The following is a 20,803-nucleotide window of genomic DNA, read 5'->3' as shown; positions in this document are numbered from 1 at the left end:
TATTCGAGTTCGTTGATATCGACCGCTGAGATTGATACCATTTAGAGATTTAATACATTCCTCTGTTTCTGGATGGTATTTCCCTTTCATCTAGTTTCTTTGATTCATTGACTTCCAATTTATCTGTTGGTTGTATCGAGTACGGATTATACTTGCACGAGATAATTGGGCAATTATGGTGAATTCAAATCACGAGGTGTGAAACGAATGATATGTATTAGTGTTTGGCAAGGTTATTTTTTAAACATCTCCAGTTACAAAAAGGCAAGACAGGTAGCTGTGTGATATATAATAATGGATTATCTAAAAAATTTGTTTCGACCACTATTTGATTCCTTGATCGAAACCGCGTGCGCACACGGCGCGCCACGAGAAGATTCATCGGGAAGTTGACACGCAAGCGTAATTCAGCCGGTTCTCATGACTACATTGGACGGCAAACTCACTCGAGGATGCATGGAATTTTTAATGGTCCCACGGGGATACCGGCAACCGATTTCTGGAATCAACCGTGTGTCACTGGGTCACTGCGCGCATCCATCACCGCGGCAATTAGTGTACGCGCATTTTTATTTTCGCGCAGCATTCGTTCTGTTGCCCATCCAGCTACCTTGATCAACTTCAATTTACTTCGTTTTTTACCTTGTAGCAGGAAACCGTGAGAATCGTACAGCTGATAACAAGGAAACGAGAAACGAACCGCAGGATCAATTTAAAATTTTTGAAGTTACGAGAATTTCGTTCGGGAACTCTGAGAGGTCGTATAATTCGAAACACGGTAAAACTATTGTATCGAAATTGTACTACTTATTGACTTTGTTAAACAAATATATTCATCACAATGATCATTTTTTGATGTTCATTTTATGTTCTTTCTTTTCTTGAAAGTTTGTAACATTACTTTTTCTTACATTCTTTTTCATTGGTAGTGTCATGACTGCTTATCCAATGATTCATTTTACGACTCAGAAATGAAAAGCAAAGTATATACTAAGGCTGATCAAGGTATAATATAATCTATATATAATTTGACTTTTTTAAGAGGATTCGAAATTGCACAATGCGGCCAAGTAGTCGTAGACTATGGCTAGTCGGGCAACCTCTGCATTCGACCGATGTTACAGGCATGCAACGCTCGCCCGAGGCGTAAAAATTTCGTCGATGAAAAATATTCTCTCTTTTATTCTCTATATTCTGTTCATCAAACACGGCCGAGTTAACCAATATTCGGATCCGGCAACAGAGAATTATTTTTAAATAACATACGGGGAAAATACTGCATTCAATTAGTATATTCCCACGCTAAAAATTAAATGCTTCGCAGAGAAACCGATAACGAAATTACTAACCCAATTTCAATGTGTTATTCAAGCAAACACATATACGTCCAGAACACTACAACGGCTTCTATCGTTAAAAATTACATCGACTTTTAATTGGGGATCGACCGAAATCAACAAAAAAATTTTTTTGGTATATGAAAGCATTTTTTGATGCATTAACATGTTTAAGAGTTCGCCAATTCAAAAATTCAACAATCTGTTTCCTTCATTAAAATATCGTCTAACGTAACGAAACAAAAAGAAAAATCTTTATAAAACTTTATTAACACGCCTATATCAATTTGATATTCACTCATTAATTTTTCTTTTATTTGTAATTTAATGAACTACTCCAAACAGAATTTAAATTTCAATAACTTCCTCTATAATAAACTAGTATAATACAAATTTATATAAATATTCACCATCTAATAATCATTATAACATAGAGAACAATAATAGCCAGGATTCGCGTACAATTATTACGATGAATCTCCCTTCGAAAACTCCCTTCACTCTAAGATCACCGACTTATTTAAAAAACTTATATCTCAAAATATAAAAATTAATAAATTAATTCACTATTCACATACGCAATAATGTTGACCAATTATGAACCAATATTATCTCTATTACCCATGACATCCGGCGCAAAGCCTGCCAAGAAAATCAACCTCCCAAGTCACAACAAATAATTGTTGCGTATCTGTCAGCACCCAACAACAATACAGGGTCGAAGCAATCTGTAATTGTCGAAAAAGAGACAGTGCTAGGATTCACAGGTACACGACAAACAGTATAAATCGAGTCCCCTTTGCAATCTGTGGGTCGCGTGGTTTCTTCTGTTCCCTCCAAGCGCGGCGGGCGGTAACGCGGCGCTCTTCTGTGCCCTCTTTCTCTTGTTTCCCGCGGTAGGGCTCTGCCCGCACCGCCACCGTCCCCACGTGTCCCCGCGTCCACCCTCTCGACGGCCGGGCCAGAAGCCCTGCGGTGGAATTTGCATTTTTAAATTAACTCGCCTCTGTTTGCAACTATCTCGGTCCGGCGCCGCCACCATCGGTCCGGGCTTTACAATTTTATGCAACAACGCGCTTCGAGTGCTTCGCCATCACCACCATCACCACTACCGCCGTCGCCGCCGCCATCCCCTGACAGTTTCGCTCGTCCCCCCTGCGCACACTGTTCCTCTTCCACCCTTTCGCCATATATACCCTCTACACACGTTCCTGTCTAGGCTTCCCTTACCCTTGTCGCGGAACCCCGCGTCCTCCCCCATCCCACGGGGTGATCGATATTATTGTTATCGTTATCGTTCGACCGACCTCGAAGCGGCTGCGTTCTCATCGACGTTACCGTTGCGGCCAATTACTTCCAACCACGACAGAGCGACGGTTTTACGACGAGCCTCTTTCTCTCTCTCTCTTTTTCGAACATACATCCACCCACATCCACCCGCCAGTGTACACTATCGGCGCTATTGCGAAATACCCGCCAACCAAACGCAATATGCATCGAATCGCGTTCCCTTTTCCGCTTTTTCGTTTCGTTCCGTTCCGTATCGTATCGTATCGTATCGTATCGTATCGTATCTTATCTTATCTTAAGATCTTATCGTATCGTACCTTATCGTATCGTATCGTATCGTATCGTATCGTATCGTATCGTATCGTATCGTACCGTACCGTACCGTACCGTACCGTACCGTATCGTATCGTATCGTATCGTATCGTATCGTCTCTTCGACCGACCGACCCCAGGCTATCTCCGCGTTCTCATTCTTTTTTCAACGTACCCCGATCTCACGTTCTCGCGTGCACTTGATATTCGATTCCCTACCGACTTCGCTCTCTTTCTACTCTCCAACCACCCCCCAGTCGACTCCCTTTTTCGAGCTCTGGTTCACTATCTCCAGGGCTTTATTGAATACAGAAACCACGACGATTGCTTTTTCTTTTTCCATTAGTCGGTACCCTACTCGTCCTCCTCCTGCTGCTGTTGCTGCTCACCCCCTTCAGTTGCTGCCCCTATCCAACCCCGTCGATTGTTCCGCACACGATGCATCCCGGAAATTGCTCGTAACCGAGACGAATCGGCGATCCGCGCCGAATCGGTCGGCAGTCCGGCCGTTCTCGGTGACTCGGTATTTTTTTTCGGGGAGATTAAATTCCGTGTGGTTCGGTGACGTTCATTCGTAAACTCTTTCGCGGCCGGGAGGGAACGGTGTGTGCGGAATAGAATTTATTTTCGCATGGCGAAGAAAATGGAGACTGTTATAAGGTGAGGTAATTGAAAGCGAGGCTTTGCGGGGCTTCGATTCGTTTCGAGCGAAGCTGTTTTTACCGAATTTAATGCGGGTCTCTGATACAGGCGGGGACAAGTTAACCTCTTGCCTGATGATATCAAGGGCTTGTGGTAGACTTTTTAGATTGAATTTGGTGAATATTTTCTCTTCATATTTTTTTCTATATATTTGTCACTTGTATGTTTATTTTAGTGTTATTTTTGCATTTACTTATTATTTTGACGTACGATCTCTGGTATAGCTAACAATATTTTTCAATTACACAACTTGCAAAGATATCTGTACTAGCAAATCATTAAAAATAAGGTAATTCTTGAAGTATCAAAGAAATCACAAAACAGGGGGTTAAAACCTTTTTCAATTCAAATCAAATGTCCAGTAGCACTTTACAAATAACACAGCATCCAACAGTAGATTACCTTTAAAAAAAAGACCGTTTGTTGTATAAGCTGTTTCATTCTGTAAATCCCGGTACCCAAATTCCCCTCGCAATAAAGAATTTTGAAATCCGACATTATCATATGAAATTGTTCCGCGGGGAGAGAGATCCTCGGAAGAGGGAAATCGTCCCGAAGTCGTCACCCAATCACAATATATTGCGAAAAATACGATTTTCGTTCTTGCTCTACGGCGAGTAGTCTGGCGAGTACATCGGGTAAGGGGGTTAAGTGTACTGGATCGAGAAAAGGTAAGTAGAGAAATAAAAGGAGCGTTGCCGACAACGAGTGAAGAAGATCAGTAAGCGGGGAAAGAGGGGAAAAGACTTCCATGGAGTAGAACCGGAGGACCCGACAGAGAAATAAGGAGCAAACAGTATACTCCGCCGTAAAGTGCCTACGGAATATCCGCAAGGGAGAGGAACGGAAAAACATTTTTATCGGTCCGTCAAACAAAGGATAGGGAGCTAGAAGACAAGCTAGTGAATTGTGGACGGTGGGGTAGTAAGGACGCGTTGGAAAGAGGCGGTAGTGAAATCGAAACGGGTAGAAAAGATGGAAAAGAAGGAAGGAAGGAAGGAAGGAAGGAAGGAAGGAAGGAAGGAAGGAAGGAAGGAAGGAAGGAAGGAAGGAAGGAAGGAAGGAAGGAAGGAAGGAAGGAAGGAAGGAAGGAAGGAAGGAAGGAAGGAAGGAAGGAAGGAAGGAAGGAAGGAAGGAAGGAAAGAAGGAAGGAAGGAAGGAAGGAAGGAAGGAAGGAAGGAAGGAAGAAAATAACGACGAGAATTGAGGAAGAGGAGGGGAAGGAGTTCTGGTAATTGAAAAGCCCGTGGTGGATTACGATCGTCGCTTTATTTCGCGTGCTCGCCGGTGCCGAGCTTCTCCCCTATTATCTCGCCTGTTTCTTCAGCTGCTCCTCCCTTTACCTCCGGCTCCTTGGAACAAGAAAAACGAGGGGGTTACGAGGGGGTGGGGAATGGGAGACAGCGTCGAACGACAGAGAGCGGCGACGCAGGAGGATCGTGAACAGAGGGAAGCGGAATGGGTTGAATCGGCGGAACGAGCGAAACGAAGAAAGAGAAGGATCGAAAGAAAAAAGGAATAGTCGAAAGGAGGAGCAAGAAGGGAGGTCCTACGCAACAATGCCTGGAGAGGCGCATTCTCGCGCGATTACCGACGCGCGCTCCGGCCTTAACGAATGGCTTCGTAAACCGTGGCCGCTTTAAGGTCATTACACAACGCAAAAAAGGCAGTTAATGGGCGTCCTGGTGGCACGGCATCCCAGGGGCTGGTCAGAAAGATAGAGGGAACCGGAGAAGAAGAGGATCGACCGGCCGGCTGCCCGTCGCCGATCGAACCACTGATTTATGGGGGGCCATATATCCTTCCACGGCGGGAAGAGAACTCGTTGAGATCCTGATATCGCGGCCGAGTGTTTAAACGGTGTACCCTAAGCCGGGACACGTTAACCCCCGGGACCGAAACGGCCCTCCAGCGCCGGAATCGCGTGCTGATATCCCGGCCCATCGGTCCCGCTTGTCGGACCTATGATCCTCTTCTTTGACTTTTGATCGTACACGTGTTACCGACGTTGGCGAGCGATCAGTGAATTATAGGATCGAGATCGGGGCGATAGTTGGTCGATTTTTTGAAACGTTGCAAAGTTCCCAGTACAGAGATGTTTATCGAAATTATAGAAGTACTTTTGGAGTTATTGAATGGGCTCATTTAATTACTGGCTCATTGGAACACGAGCTGTCGACAAAGTAATTATACTATAAACATATGTTATATAAGTCTGTTTCTCTTTTGTGCATTTTTAATATTGTACCTTTCAATATTGCATTTGAAGTGAAGAATTTCGAGAAATGACTTGTATTTTAAGAAAAACCGAGAAATTTAATATTTCCCGATGAACCTCCCCACTGAAATGCTAAAACCTTAATACAGCTTTTAAGCGTCAAAAGAATGAGTATTGGTTTCTCAGGAAATCTTCAGTAAAGAAATATGAAGAGGTAAATAATTCCTAAAAAGTTTCATAGCGTAAACTCTCTATATCAAGACTCCTAGCATGAAAAATGCATAAAGATTATATGGTGTATCCTACGGAACAATTCCTCTGGTTCACGAGTTACGTTCCGGGGCGTTTAAAGCGGGTTGACGTGGATTATTTCATGTCAAGCCAGCAGTTTTAATAATGAATTCCCAGAGATTGGTTTCACGAGGCTCAGCCCCGCGCGTCTTTCCGCTCAGACGGCGCTCTCCCTATCCCTTTCCGGAGACCTCCCCATCGTCGCTTCCGGTCGCGGAAAAGTTGAGAATGTACGGCGCGTCCCGAGCTGGACGATTATATTGTGAAATATATACGGAGAAGTAATTATGGGGCGGATAGTCTTTCGGTGGCCCCGGGCGGAGTTTTATGACCGCCTCATTAAATTACGAACTAATTACCGGTCGGCGAATTATTAAAAAGCTAGTCGGCCGTTAAACGTGCCGCGAGTCGTAAAAGAGAGGCACCGGCACGCACTTAAGCAGCTCTATGTGTGGAGGCTTGAACCGCGCGGCAGGCCAATATTCTCATCCGGCTCGAGGGGGCCTTTTTAACTCGTTAGCTGGGGAAAAATTCAGTTTTCGAAATTGATAAACTTCTGTTTTTAACTCGAACACGCTCCCCATCCAGGTAATAGAATATTATTTTTATCTTTCCGACTGAAACGTATTGAAGTATCTGCCCCTTCTTTTTCGTTTTTCTTCGTTTTAATTATGTTTGCGCAATCAACGTCGGAGAATTCGACCGATACAATTCTCGGATCCAATAAATATTTTCAGGTACGCGAGCGCATTGTTAATCCGACGGTGACGACCGCCGACTTTACAAACCGTTAAAACTTTTAATAATCCATGCTTCGTTTATTGTATCACTAAATTCGTAACAATGCAACGTCGACTGGTACTCCGTATTTATATCCCCCTCCCGTCATTCCCTACTCGTTTAAAACGTTCCCAGCGGTAATCGTGAATAATTTTATCGTAAAGTTCGGTACAGTTATGATTCCCCGTAATAACGAGTCCTCGATGAGATTATTAAAAAAACCCGAGATACGCTCCACGATCGTTTATTTACGAATATAAAGGATCCCCTGATTCATCCTTCGGACGGAGTTTCAAGGTTTTACGATTCATAAAAGATATTTTGTTACTCGCGTTCTCCGCTTATTGACAGACGGCTTTGCGATATTTTATTTAACCATTTCACGGACAGTCCAAGACCGGGGAAACGATTTCGGAGTGCAACAGCTGCTCGCGGAACGGTGCGGAAAATCGGACGAGCGTTTCTCCCGCGCGAGTAATTACCTGTTCAACGGCGTATCTTCGACCTGGAAGTTACGCTTTTAAGGAGTCGGGCCCGTTCACGCGCGAATAAGACACGGTGCGCCGAGCGCTGACACGATTACGATTCCCGCCGCGGCTCGTTCCAGTTCTTCGGTTCTTCGGAACTTCCCGACCGTTCGAAATGATCGCGTCTCGAGGCGAAACGAATCAGCGGATTATTCACGCCGCTCGCGGTAACGCTCGCGAGACGCTTTCCGTCCCCCGTATCGCGCGCGAGTGCAGTTAATGCCGCGTCCTCTCATACTCGCCAGCCTCGGCACAGTCCCGGGCTTTCTTGCCTCACAATTAAATTAACGCCCGTGCACACGCTCGTCCCGCGGACAGGACCATACGCGCGTAAATATCGTCGCGAGCGGACCGGAACGAACCGCGGCCCGAACGAATCGCTCGTAAAAGAGCGGAACGAAGCGATTCGTTGTCGCGGCACTGTTCGAATCCCCCTCCATCGGTCCCGCAATAATTCTATACACTCTGCCACGGCAGACCTTTCCCTTGTCCGCGCGGAGATATCTCGATATGCCGAGATGAATCCGTCGGTCTAGCAAACCTTTGCTTTCAATCGAATTTTCTTCTACGGAATTTTACTCGCATCTTTGTTTATATTCATCATTGGTACCGATATAACGGTGTATAATAAATTCGATTGACCGTGTACCAATGATTCACGTACGCTTTGTCGATGAGAAATTTGGAGATCGCTTTGGTAATTGGGTTTTTATTACTTTATAATAGTATCGTGTAAATGTTCTAGAAATGAAACGCACTATAACTTGCAGGTTTAATTACGATTATATTAGAGAAAAACGGCGCAAGTCTTAATGATAGTAAACATCCCATCAGACCGTTTAAAGGTTAAGTGGAACTTCAGTTATGGCGGCTGATGCATCCAAAAAAGGGTGCACGAACGATCTTCTGCGAACGCGAAGGAATTACAACCGAATTATCGACGCGCAATCCGCTTCAGGTTCATGAGCCTATTAACGGTTCTTGCGGACGAAAGAGGTCTAATCTACGTACGAGATTGCCGGGCAGTGCAATTATAATGGATTATAATTACAGAAGGTAATTAGCGGGGAAAAAGAAATCGGATCTGAAGCCGCGGTTACATGAAGACAAGCGCGAGACATGCTCGATCCAATTACTGCGAAAATCATTATCGAAGTAAAGCCAATCACGCGATAAAACACCTCCGCCATCCGCAGCTCGTTATTGAAACCACCTTTATATATTCTTCCTTCCCCGATCAACCCCTTTCTATTACCGTTCACCTCGCCATTTACCGGTCGCGATACGCTCGAACGACTCGATCAACCAAGTGCACCGGTTTCGCCGGGAACGGTAGAATCGTCGCGGGAAAGAAATAAGGAGAGCTCGAAAAGAGGCCAAGTGGTTGAAAGAGCGTACGAACGGGGGTGGTGTTCGGGGTTGAAAAGCTCGTATCTCAAATCGAAAACCGAGAACGGCCGGAAGAGAATGAGTGTCGTTATTATTCGAGCACGGGTAAGCTCCCGTTCCCAGAAGCAGCTTTCCTTCGGCCGCCTGGAGCATCTCTGCGACCCCTTAACCCTGACGCTCCTCTCAAGATAGAAGGGAGGTCTTGCTCGGGACTTTTCGTGATCCGGAAAAATATTTCTCGTCGCGAGGCAACGCGAAGCTTTTCCCGAGCTTGCAGTAACAGTGCGAGTTCGCACGACAAAGGGGTCGACGGGCCGGGAGGAGGACGGAGAAAGTTCTTAGAACAAGGCAGAAGGAAAGAGAAGGATGGAGGAGGGTGAAAGAATGTCTGCTCCTTTCCCGTGTCTGGCTCGGCCGAGGTGTCGACTCATAACCAATTCATGAAACACCGAGAGGCGACTGTTCTCCGGGGTTGGAGTGCGGAACACGACGCGCGCGGGGCTTGGGCTTGGGGTTAGGGGCGGTAACGTCGAGGAATGGCTGCGGAATATTTATTTATCGTCGTCACGACGGCAGGGAGGTCGCCCTTTTTTTCTTCTTTCTGCCTCTTTTGCTCGGGCTACGGAGGAACGAGCGTAAACTACTCGAGAGAAAAGTGAACCCCCGCAGGAGAAGGGGCTGCCAGGGAGGGGGTAGGGGGTGAGCAGGGAAGTCCCTCGAGTTGCACGAGCACGAACTTAATTGAATTTCACGATACTTACGCCCCGATCCGAGTAGCTCGCGGCAAATTGTCGCGAAAGCGAGTGGCCCTCGATGCCAATGAGAAAAGTGCTCGAGGAACGGCGCCGCATTAATTCGTCCGCGGAGCCGAGCGCCGCCAGGCCTGACGGCGAGACAGCGACTCTCGGCCTTTACGGATCCTCCGGTCGCGACACTTTATAACCGGTCGATGAGCAGATCTGGGCCGAGATTTCTTAAGAGGGATAACTGTACAGCGATTTAGACGTGTTCTAAATGTTGGAAGATTGCACAGTCTCGTACTCTAGGCTATTTTATGACGAATATTCCCGGTGAGCTTTAATCCGGTATTTCGATTGTCATATTTATTCGAATAGACTATATTGCAGAAATATCAGAAAACTTTGGAATTTTCAGAAGCTTGAAGGATTTAAAGATATTTTAACATACTTTAAATCCTGTTATACATCCTATCATTGCAGTACTTTCATTTCTATTTATTGAGTAATTCCGACAGCTGTTTCTCCTTGTGATATCGATCAGTTTCCATAATTAATTAACCAAATATTGGCCAATCGTATAGGATTGGGAAGCCGCGCAGTCCAGACTTTTGATAGATCGTGCTCCAGTGAAGATCGTCAAAAACAAACGCCCGTGCTCGAGTATAATTATCGATTTCCTTGCTCGCCATAACGGGCCAGCGAAACGCTGATTAAAAGCTCGAAGGGCGTTTTCTCCGACTACCACCGCCTCGTACCTTCAAAAATCAGCTGCAAATAGAGTCGCCGGCCTATCGATTGTTCCCCAACTATGTTCTTTCCGAGCTTTTTCCTTGGTGTGGCCATTTTTCCGGTGCTACGCCTCCCATTGGTCGCGTCTCTTGCACTGCCGGCACTCTCTTTCCCAACTTTTCTTTTCTCTCCTTCGGTTTCACGGTTCGCTGGCTCGCCCATTCCTCGTTTTTCCGCACCCCTGTCTCACCCTCTCGGCCGGCAGTCCCGCGTACCCATTTTTTTAATCCCATCACAGAGTCGAGCGCGCACCAACGACCCTGTCGTCCGGAGGTCGGTAAATTAAATCTCGAATAAAGTGCAAATAAACGAGTGAATTCGGGGGTGTAGTGGTGGCAGCTGGGTGGGGGTCGGGAGACACAGGGGTTAGCTGGTGTCGCGCAGCCTAGTGCCTGGTGGTCTAAAGTGCGGTGAAAAAAAAACAAAAAGGAGGGGGGAGGAAAAAGGAAGAATGACTGGGCGAGGGTGGAAAAAAACGTCCGAGCGAGAGTGTGGGCGGAGGATCGAGGGTGTAGCCGGATAAAAGAGCGAACCGACACGAGAGCGTAATTTATTTTAATTAGAGTGACTGCATTATGTAAGCGGACGAAGCGCCGATGAAAGGGTTTGAAAGGGTTCAGAGATCCTGACACCGAGTCCCAAGCCGCGCTTGTCTGTCCCTGCCGCTATGACGACCCCTGCAACCTGTACCGCCCGGACCCATCCCCCGGAATGGACTAATTCACTCCTGACCAGATCCGTACTGATTGAACATTTGAAAAGGCAGCCGGCGAACGATGAGCGCTACGGTAAACTTTCAACTAGTCGGAACACGACTCGTTTGCCGATTACATTGAGAGATGAGGTGGAGGCAAGGGGGTTAAAGCAGAGTCGAAAAGTTCGGCGCAGACTTTTCCGATCGGAACGTTTGAAAGGTCATGACTGGATGAGGATAACTGTTCAGGAAACAGGGGTGGGAATCGACTGATTTAGAAGCGTTTAACTTCTGAATACTATGGTGTAAAGTAGACATGGAATGGATTTATTGTAACATCCGTGGGAATTTACGTCATAGATTTCGGGCTATTGATCTTATAAAACGATCTAGGATCACGATGAACCCACTAATTCTGAAATTCCTGTTACTACACTATGTTTAACTTGCGAGTAAATTATTTTCTCAGGACCAATGCTAAACTCTTGCGTTACGATTAATAACCTTGCAAAATAATTGAAAAACGGGTATAGAACATACAACAATTATATTCGTATATCGCGAACAATGAAAACCCGAATGAAACGAAGCGGAAGTAGTTCCACGATTGCTACCGACAAGCCTGCTGCACTCACCCCCAGAAACGCAGCAGGAGTTGTTCTTCCTCTCTGCGGACACGGTAGAGAACTACCGATCCCCGCTGCCTTACCGACACCTCTGATCTCGTTAGGGGCGCATTAATTAATTTACAAGATGGCGGCGGTAGCAACGATGACGACGACAACATAAGAGAGGCAGCCCCAGCCGCTGTGTACAGTGGAGATAGGATGGTTATGGGGTGGGGCGGCGGTGGCACGTTTTAATTACTAATTGAAACGTTCCCTTCCTACCGTCGGTCCTCCCCCCGTCCTTTAGCACCCAACCGTCCCAAGTCCCGGTGCTTCCTGCCGCTTCAACCCCCATAACTTTACTCTATTCCCCGGCGTCGTCGTTACCGGCATCCCCTCCTTTAGCTTCAATCCGCCGTTCCCGTCTCTAATATCCGTCTCCGTCGGGGGTACTTAATATTTTTAAATACTTTGTACCGCGCCCTCCACCGTCTGCCTTTTATCCTTTTTCCTTCCGTCCCGTCTCCCTCATTATATCGCTACCCCGACAGAGGGGGATGATTTCAAGCCCCTCATTCTGGCGGCCGACGCACCACGCCGGAATTTATGAGAAGGTAAATCCGTAGCTCCCGCGAATTAATTAATTAAAAACATCACGTCGCCTTAATGACATTCTACCCCATCCCCTAGTCGTCGTATTGCCACCAGCCACGACTTTCCTCACCTCCCCGCCCCTCTCGGCAATCTTTCTCCGAGCCGCCTCTTCTTCCGCAATCTTCCCGCTCGGTCTACGAACTCCCAGTCATTCACGCCTATTCGTCTCGTTCCGCGAGAACATTTGTTATGGAAATCGCGTAATCCCCACGTTACCTACGACCGACAGTCCGCTAATGGCCATTTTTCTCGTTAAATGGGGAGACAGAAAGAACAGTCGCTGAGAGTTTTTACGAAACACTTCGAGGAGACATTGTCACCCCACGCCAAATAAACAATTCCAGGAAAGCTGTATTCGATGCTTCATCGAGCACCGATCATCTTTAAGACTTTAACGAAGCGGGTTGATTACGAAAGGGGTTGGGTAACTTTAAATTGAAGAATAAACCGGTTCTAGATTTCAGGGATATTTATATTTCTTCCGACAGAATTGTAGATTCATATTTGAGAGACTAATATCGGTAACGAAAGGAAGCGAGCGGTGATGAATATATTATCGATTCAATCGCGGCGAAATTGGTTTACACTTAAAAAGGATAACACTAGAAGTATCATACAACTGGAAATAATATCATCGGAAATAATATTGATTAGGTAATTAAATCTTCGCCGGTGGCTCTGGAAATGACGAATTCCCGGCGAACTAGTTAACGTTTAGAATATTCATAAACTCATTTTCCGAATTCAAATACACTCTTTCCCAGCCGCCCTCCCTCCTCCGGCGAAAGGCTCAATCAAAGAACCGGACGTTTAATTTGGGACGCAAGACCCCTTGGAAGCGGATCACAGAATAACGTAATACAAACATTTGCTTGGCACAATGATTCAACCGAGGAGAGTGCATAATTAATTAAAACGGCAGGCAATTACTTCGCAACTAATTATTCTATTCATATTAGCCGGATCCCGACAGGAAAATTATTCAAATAACGCGAGTCGAACGGCCGAGTCGATAAATGTTCAATTAAGCGGGTATTACCGAAATTAGGTGGTCTCTGTAAACTGGACCGAATAAAATGCTGCAAAGCAACGGGAAACAATCGTTTGGGATAAATATTTGAACGGGCTCGATTATACAAGCCGCCCGGTCGGTCGACCATTCAAAAATAGCCGACGGAACGCGAAAGTGACCAACAAGATGGAGCGACTGGTCGCGACAGAGCGAGCACGTTTGCGTAGACAATTTTTCCGCAGTTTTTGCGATCCAAATAGGCACAAGCCATCCGTTGCGTTACGACGCCGGCAACGGTCCAGTGTTTTTTTCCGCTTTCTTTTTTCTTTCCTTTTTCAAAAACACGCTCGCATGTTTACAGACTCTTCCCGGCGCTTCGTCCCAACCCCGCGCCCGTTTTCCCGGGGTTAATTTTAAATTGTGCCGCGAGCTTCTTCCCTCTCCGCTCGTCCCCCCGCCGTCAGCAAAGTCCGTATTGCTCCGGCAAACGTTTGCTCGCGAGCACACTCCGCGGAATACGAGAATCCGGCGAGGATAAACAAACAAATATAAATTTCTGCGTTCTCCCGCTCCGCTCGCACGCGGCTGAATTCCCGCGGCTCTTCGGTCGGCGTAACATCTTTCCCTTGTTTACGCGCGGAGCGCTTGATCTAGCTACCCGGGCAACGAAATGGAAGAGGACAGTGCGCTCCCGATGCACAGGGGTTGCGTCTTGCGCTCCGCGAGCACCGCGAGGTTGTTTCACGTGATACGAAAAACAGGAGCGGATTTTTCGAGCGGGTTCAGTTTATTTTTACAGCTTCTCGGATGCTCGACGGTTTGTTCTGAGAATTGCGCGAGCGACTCTTTGCTGGAAGTTTGTATTTTCTTGTTATTGGATTTGTAAGATATAGGTGTTGCGTGTGGAATGTATTGTAATGTTGCGTCTTGCATTCGCATTTAAACAATAATTATCTTGGAATCTCTAGTCTTCTTTCAAATTGTACAGATTTTATCCGACATTTCTCACTCGGTACAGTTTCGATAAAAAATATTACTAATATTAATTATCGATTATTACTTGAAAACGTACCCATATTCGTACCACAATTTTTTCAATTACAGCAACTACAGTTCGTCAGAGAGCCAACGAGAAACAACATTAAAAATGAAACCACAACCCTGCTTCGTAACTTGCTCGCGATCGGACTCACAACGCAGTAAGATACATCGTGGGAATGACGTAGCATTATTTGAAGTTCCAATTATGCGACACGCAAGCAACTGACACGGGGACGCGCGTTAGCCTCTTCCCAGTATTCAACAGCAACAGAAGGGAAGTTGCCGAGGGAAGGGTAAAAGACCGACGTACCAGCAATCAGTAACATTATACGACGCGACACGAGCCAACCACCCCATTAGCATTCATATTTCAATTTCATAGCCCTCGGGCTGCTGGTGGTAGGAGATCCTGTAAGGCAGCTGCAGGGTGTGGAACAAGGATAAATAGAAGTTCGATGGAAAGGGAGAGCGTGAATGGGAGGAGGACCGTGAACCAACAGAGACAGAGCGAAAGAGGATTACGGAGAGGAACAGAGCGAGAGAACAGCGATGATGAAAGAGCTGACGAGGAGTAGTGAAGGGAACGATACACCCGCAAGTAGCATCAATTCCCGACCAGACATCAGCTTTTTCGTTCCTGTCAGCATTACGAATTCGTTACGACTTTATATCCCCTATACTGGTTTCGGGAAACGTATCATTTATTCGAACCCGTAAAGCAATATTATCGTGGGGTTCCATTACAAACATCCGGATAACGTATCGCGTAATTAGTACGCCCCGAAATTTCTCGTTCCACTTGAATATTGTATTTCCAAAAATTATCTCGCTGATTAATAGCGAGCGCTTGAATATTACATTTTCAGAAGTTGATTAAAATGTTACTCTGTGAACCTCGACGTTCCGGAATTCATATTTATTTACAATCCCCCGGGAAAACATTTTCGCCGCGCCGATATTTCAGATATTTTCGAAACGAAAATAGAAAAATTTGTACTTATAGAAAACTGAAATGTTTTCAATCACTAAGGGATTAAGTCGTTGAATCTGCAGCGTTTAAATAGATGATGTAGTAAATTAGCGACACTTTACTGATCTTAGATCCTCTGACGAATGTGCCTGAACAATAAAAATAAACCATTCAGAAATATCGCCAATATTTCGCGGTGACATTGCATTCTGTTTCCATGTGGGCAATCAATTGTACTAGCACATTTCCATATCGCAGTCGAGTCTTCGGTATAATAAGTTAATATAAAACATAGGTGCAACAGTAACACTAAAAAGTTTCTTTCGTACACTAAAGTTCACTTGCAACAATTGGAAATGCTTGAAACGGCTAATAGAATTAGTCCCGTCGCTAGCACGTAGGTGTACGTTATGAAAGCAGATCGAGCAAGCGAGATTACGCGCGACGGAGAGAACGGGCGCAAAAGGGTTGGGGTGTGATGGTGGAAAGGGCGGGACGGAACAAGTGAGAAGCACAGACAGGATACAGACAAAGCAACAGAGACCGAGAGAGGAGGGAGGCAACACCGATGGAAACCTATTACCATCTATCTCAATGCCGGTGTAATGGATGCGCAGCCCCCGATTATCAATCCGTAATAATTGTGCATATTAAACGGACGCTAATTATCGGTCCGGCCGCGGGCCACGGGCACCGCCGGCAAATTGCGCAAGTTATGCTGGGTGTGTAACGCTGTTAAAACACGGCCCATAATGACGGCGCGGAAAAGAGCTACGGCGAAAAGATAATTACGCTGGAAATCACTCTCTGCCCGAATATAGCGCGGTCACCGCCTCTGCAACCCCCCGCGTTCGCCCCCTTTTCCCGTCGCGCAACGGTCGCGCACTGGACCGAGTCAATTCCGGCCGAGTTTTATAAAACGTTCAACGTATTAATTAATGATCGTTATCGACCGGCCTATACCGGCCGAGTTTTATTCGTGCAGTCGAATAACGCGTCGACCGATTAATATCGCGGTCATTATTATTCACGGCAACACCGCGAGTGTCTTGTTCGCGCGATCTCTCCGCGCGACGAACGAACGAACGATCGATCGATCGTTACGCGGACCCTACCATGCATAGGTGGTGCATGTCACGCTGTTATTAAGCATCGAAGCGATGCACGCAATTTTTCTCGAACGGGTTATCTGTAGAATTGTTACGGGTCGTTTGATTTAGTACACGAGAAATGAGGTATCATTTTCTTGTTAAATGGCTCCGACTGTAGCTGCGCGAAGCGTGTCGCTTTGGCGACTTTTAAATTTTCTGCTGTTTCTTTTACGAGTACTATGTTATTATCGAAGACAGTTATTTAATGACTGATGTATGGTCGGATAATTTACAATGTAACCCAGGCACGAATATGGGAAATGAAATATATGTAATTATTTATTCTCATTTTTTTTTGTTAGCAGTAGGCAAGTGGAGGCTTTTTATGCACGATGCTGCTCTTGATTCTTGGACATCCTTAATAACAGTTAGTAACGTTAATTCCAGTATTAAATAATTTTCACTTTCCTAGCGACTCAGTTTCTACATTACGTACATAATTTATGCTCAATTCAAAATTAATGTATTTCCTATATTATCTGGGACATACACGATCGAGCCGATCCCCCTATCGATCGCCTGTATAAAAAATTTCACAATTCTGTGAAACACGTCATACCACATAATTGCCACACCGTTTTCCAATCAAACGACCCAAACATCCAAAAATTATCACTCGACATCGCTCCGATTACCCTTCCCGAACAACAGGCCTGTTATTTGGACGCGACGAAATTCTGAATCCCCTCTACGTCCGGTCCCGCTGAAAAATCGCGAATCCTTTCTATATCCGGTTTCCGGGAAAAACTCCCCGGCGCGATCCCGGAGGTTTCCTTTTATTTCCCCTGTCAAAAGATCGTCAACGCGACGCGAATTGACCCGAACGCCGCTGTTCGGTGCAGCCATCGCCCCCCTCCCCGCCTATTCAGGCTCGCCCCACTTTACCAAACCGTGGATCCAGATGAGCGGCCAATGGTTTCCTAAATCGATTTGCCCGCGCGCTGGGAGGACTCCTCCAGCTGGCGATCGATCGATGAAACGATCCTGCGGGCCACTCGAGATCGGGAGCGACGCCGGGAACACTGGCCTCCAGCGGGTCTCCCGAGTCTTTTTTTGCCAGCCCCCGAAGCGCTTTTAATAAACGCGCGCCGCGCCCAGCAGCCGCTTTATGCTATCAAAGGTGGTGGGACGAGGGGCGCGGTGGTAAAGGGCGCGAGTAAAAGTGGGATTTCGAGGGAGAAACAGAGTAAGAGGGAGAAAGCGAGAAAGAGAGAAAAAGGGATTGGCAGACAAGGGGGTAACTGCGGGAAAGTACGGGGGTGCATTTGACGACGAGCTTTTTACGGCCCTGTGTTCCGGTGTTCAGGCTTTTACGTCCATTTCAGGTTTCCTCCTGTTCCGACGACTGATCCGCAGACTTCTCTGTCTTCTTCTCGTCCCCTTTCCCCTTTAATCTGTTCACCATCTTCACCCCCTCCCCGCCCCAACTCTCCTTTCATCACCAACCTCGATTCACCTGTTTTTTCCCTTTTTTCTCTTCCCACTCCCTCCCTTTCCTTGTGTTCGGTCGCCTCTCTTCCTTCGTTCCTCTCGTACCCGATCGCAACGATCCCCCGATTTTATTTGCACCCCGTCCACCCTCCCCGCCGCACCGGTTCTCGCGCTATTCAGTGGACGCGCGAGCCAAACGGGGTCTAATTTCTTTTATGAGATGAAATCCAACGCGGTCCAAGTCGTTCGCCGAGTGAATCGGCCGCGCGTCTCCTTCCGATTTTCCCGTCAGTCAATCACCGTAATCTGGCGCCGAGGTGAGAGATTTTTTTTCAGGCAACACGCGACCCCGTAAAACCCGGGAAACGGCGGGATTTTACGCGCGCCCGTTGCTCGACGTGTTTTTATGGCGGGGTGTGAAACAGCGATAGGTTTCTGCTCGATTGTATTGTTCGGGAGCAGCTGACTTGGTATACCGATTTCTTTCTTTTTCGATTTAGAAATTAGTTAAATAGAATGTTACTCGGATGAAGGAATAAACAGATTAATATAGATTTCTAAAATAAATATGGAATTATTTCGATTTCGAAAATAACCGTTGGCTTTTGACGTTCGAAGATTCCAGCATTCAACGCCTACGTTGTCCAAATTGTACTTGCTAAGAGTATTTGAAGGTAAGTCGATAACACAATGATTAGTGGTACTGTTATCGAAATTGTAACAACAAAATTTGTAAGTATTACTTTTTAAACAATTTTTATTAGAAATCCCCAACTAGGAACATAGGTCAACATAATTATGGTACTTAATTAATCAAACAATATTTGCGCGCATTCATATAAGAAAAACTGGGTTAAAGAGCTGTGCTCTGTTGAACAAAATTATAAACGTTGATTTCTAGAATAAAATACACAATTTTTCGCAATTTTATCAAAGAATATAAATAACTGCATTAATAGTAGCCAATCGCTTATCGAGTACCTGCAAAAGAGGCTCAAACACATTGCGCGATGATTGTTAGGCGAGTGGATTAAGTCAGTAGACGGAAATCAAGATAGCAAGATGATATTCGGAATTAAGCTGCTACTTGCAGCACGTATTTATGCTACGCGCCGCTACCCCGGACGTGAATTGCGCCACCGGAAGGAAGTTCAACGGCTTCTAGATGCGATTATCGTTTCATCGGTTGAAATTCACCGTTTTCACGTCGGATCGAAGCGGATCTCCGGCTTCAACGCGCAACGGTTCCGCTATTTACACGCGAATTTGGAACAATCCAATCCTATTTGTTGTTATAGAGTGTTATTGCCAATTCATGAAACCGTGATTGTATGCTGTACAATGATTCAATTGTTTCATACTCACATGCCTCTCCTCGGCGGGATTAAGACCTGAAACAAAAACGAATATCCCGGTTAGCTTTCCACGTGACATTTTATATAGATTAAATTTAACAATAACGAGTATTATATGAATATACTGAAACCTCGTACGGTATCGTGTTTCAATTTTCCTTGTATTTCTTGCTCTTTTATCTTATTATATCATTTTCGTAATCCCATTCGAATAACCTTTCACAAAGGAAATTCGAAGTATCTCGGTACTTCTGATAGGTAATCCAGTACGAAGAATGCGATCGGGTGCGGTTTACGCAGAGCAAAAGTGACTCGTGTAGCTTTTACATAGATTGAGTAACAATGGGAGGAGGAATATGTCGTTAGGATATTTTCTGCGAGACAAAGTGTATCCACAAAAGAGTAAAGACGACAAGGATGGTTTGGGGGAAATCGAGCGAAGGAAAACTATGAACCGGGATTCTCGAGGACAAAGATTCCCGTCCAAGGATTCCTCCCCGACCTCTCATCCTCTTTCCTTTCATTCGCCGTCCCTTCTCGGAGATACTCGAGAAGTCTGTCTGTTCTTCTGACCCTTCTCCTCCCCTTCATGGCCCTTTCCTTTTATCTCATTCCCCGCGCGAAAAAGATTCTGCTGGCATACCACTGACTCCGTTCGAGTTTGTTCCTCGATGATCATGGGAAACATTGTGAAGGTTCAATTTGCCAGGAAATACGATGTCCTCTACTGGACGCTGAGACTTTCGTAGTCTGAATATTGCGTAAAATCGTATGTCCCACTTAGAAGAACTTTAATATACGAATCTGTTTCATTGGATTGTTAAGGTTACTTATACATTATTCTAAACTACAATTTCTAAACATAAAAAGTAAATTGAAATTTTGCAAGTACTAGTATTTAAAAGGCAGCTCACGAGATTTCCTGTCTTCATTGGTTACTTAATATTTCGATATTACAAGGGAGTAGGATAAATTTAGTAAGATCATTGACGTTGTACCGTTGAATGATTGAAAGAAGCTACTTCAAATTTAAAGGGACACTCACAGCACTTGAAAAAAGAACTAAAAATAATCAATTAGAGTACCACAGTTGCACTCAACCATTGCACTGCAATAAACCAAGTCCCCTGCGATTTCTCCATAACCCGCGTTTAATACCCAAAGAACATACCGGCAATGCGATACTCATTACCCTATCAACGTGTATTCAATCGCAGCCTTTACCCGAGCATCGCCGAGCGCGACTCTAGCGTTGATTACCGGCTCGAATAGCCCGGCGTTAAATTCGCGCTGCGAGCCGGATGTTACGGCTCGAAACGTAACAGCGCGTAGTGACTCCATTACGCCGAAGAACGGAATAAACGAACGGCAACTACGAATAATCAAGATTTAATTGTGACCGCCGTCGTAAAATCCGCGTTCAATTATAACAATGCTCTCCCACCGGTATCTCTCGCGCGCAGAGAAATGCCCAGGGACAGGGTGGCGCTGGTCGCGCGAGCAACGACAAGA

At 45.7% G+C, this 20,803-nt stretch overlaps 1 protein-coding gene across 5 annotated transcripts in view; it reads right to left on the bottom strand.

Annotated features, from left to right (window-relative positions):
• The window catches only part of LOC116428749 (protein groucho), a 128,774-nt gene that overhangs the window by 11,459 nt on the left and 96,512 nt on the right, over positions 1 to 20,803 (bottom strand). For all 5 annotated transcript variants that reach the window (XM_076371278.1, XM_076371279.1, XM_076371277.1 and 2 more), the window contains one exon: positions 19,302 to 19,327. In XM_076371278.1, the coding sequence (XP_076227393.1) occupies positions 19,302 to 19,327 (26 nt within the window). The remainder of the gene's footprint in view (positions 1 to 19,301; positions 19,328 to 20,803) is intronic.

The sequence above is a fragment of the Nomia melanderi genome, chromosome 10 (genome assembly GCF_051020985.1).
Source record: "Nomia melanderi isolate GNS246 chromosome 10, iyNomMela1, whole genome shotgun sequence".
NCBI lineage: Eukaryota > Metazoa > Arthropoda > Insecta > Hymenoptera > Halictidae > Nomia > Nomia melanderi.
The sequence above is the reverse complement of the archived record's forward strand: the minus strand, read 5'-3'. Positions and strand labels throughout refer to the sequence as shown.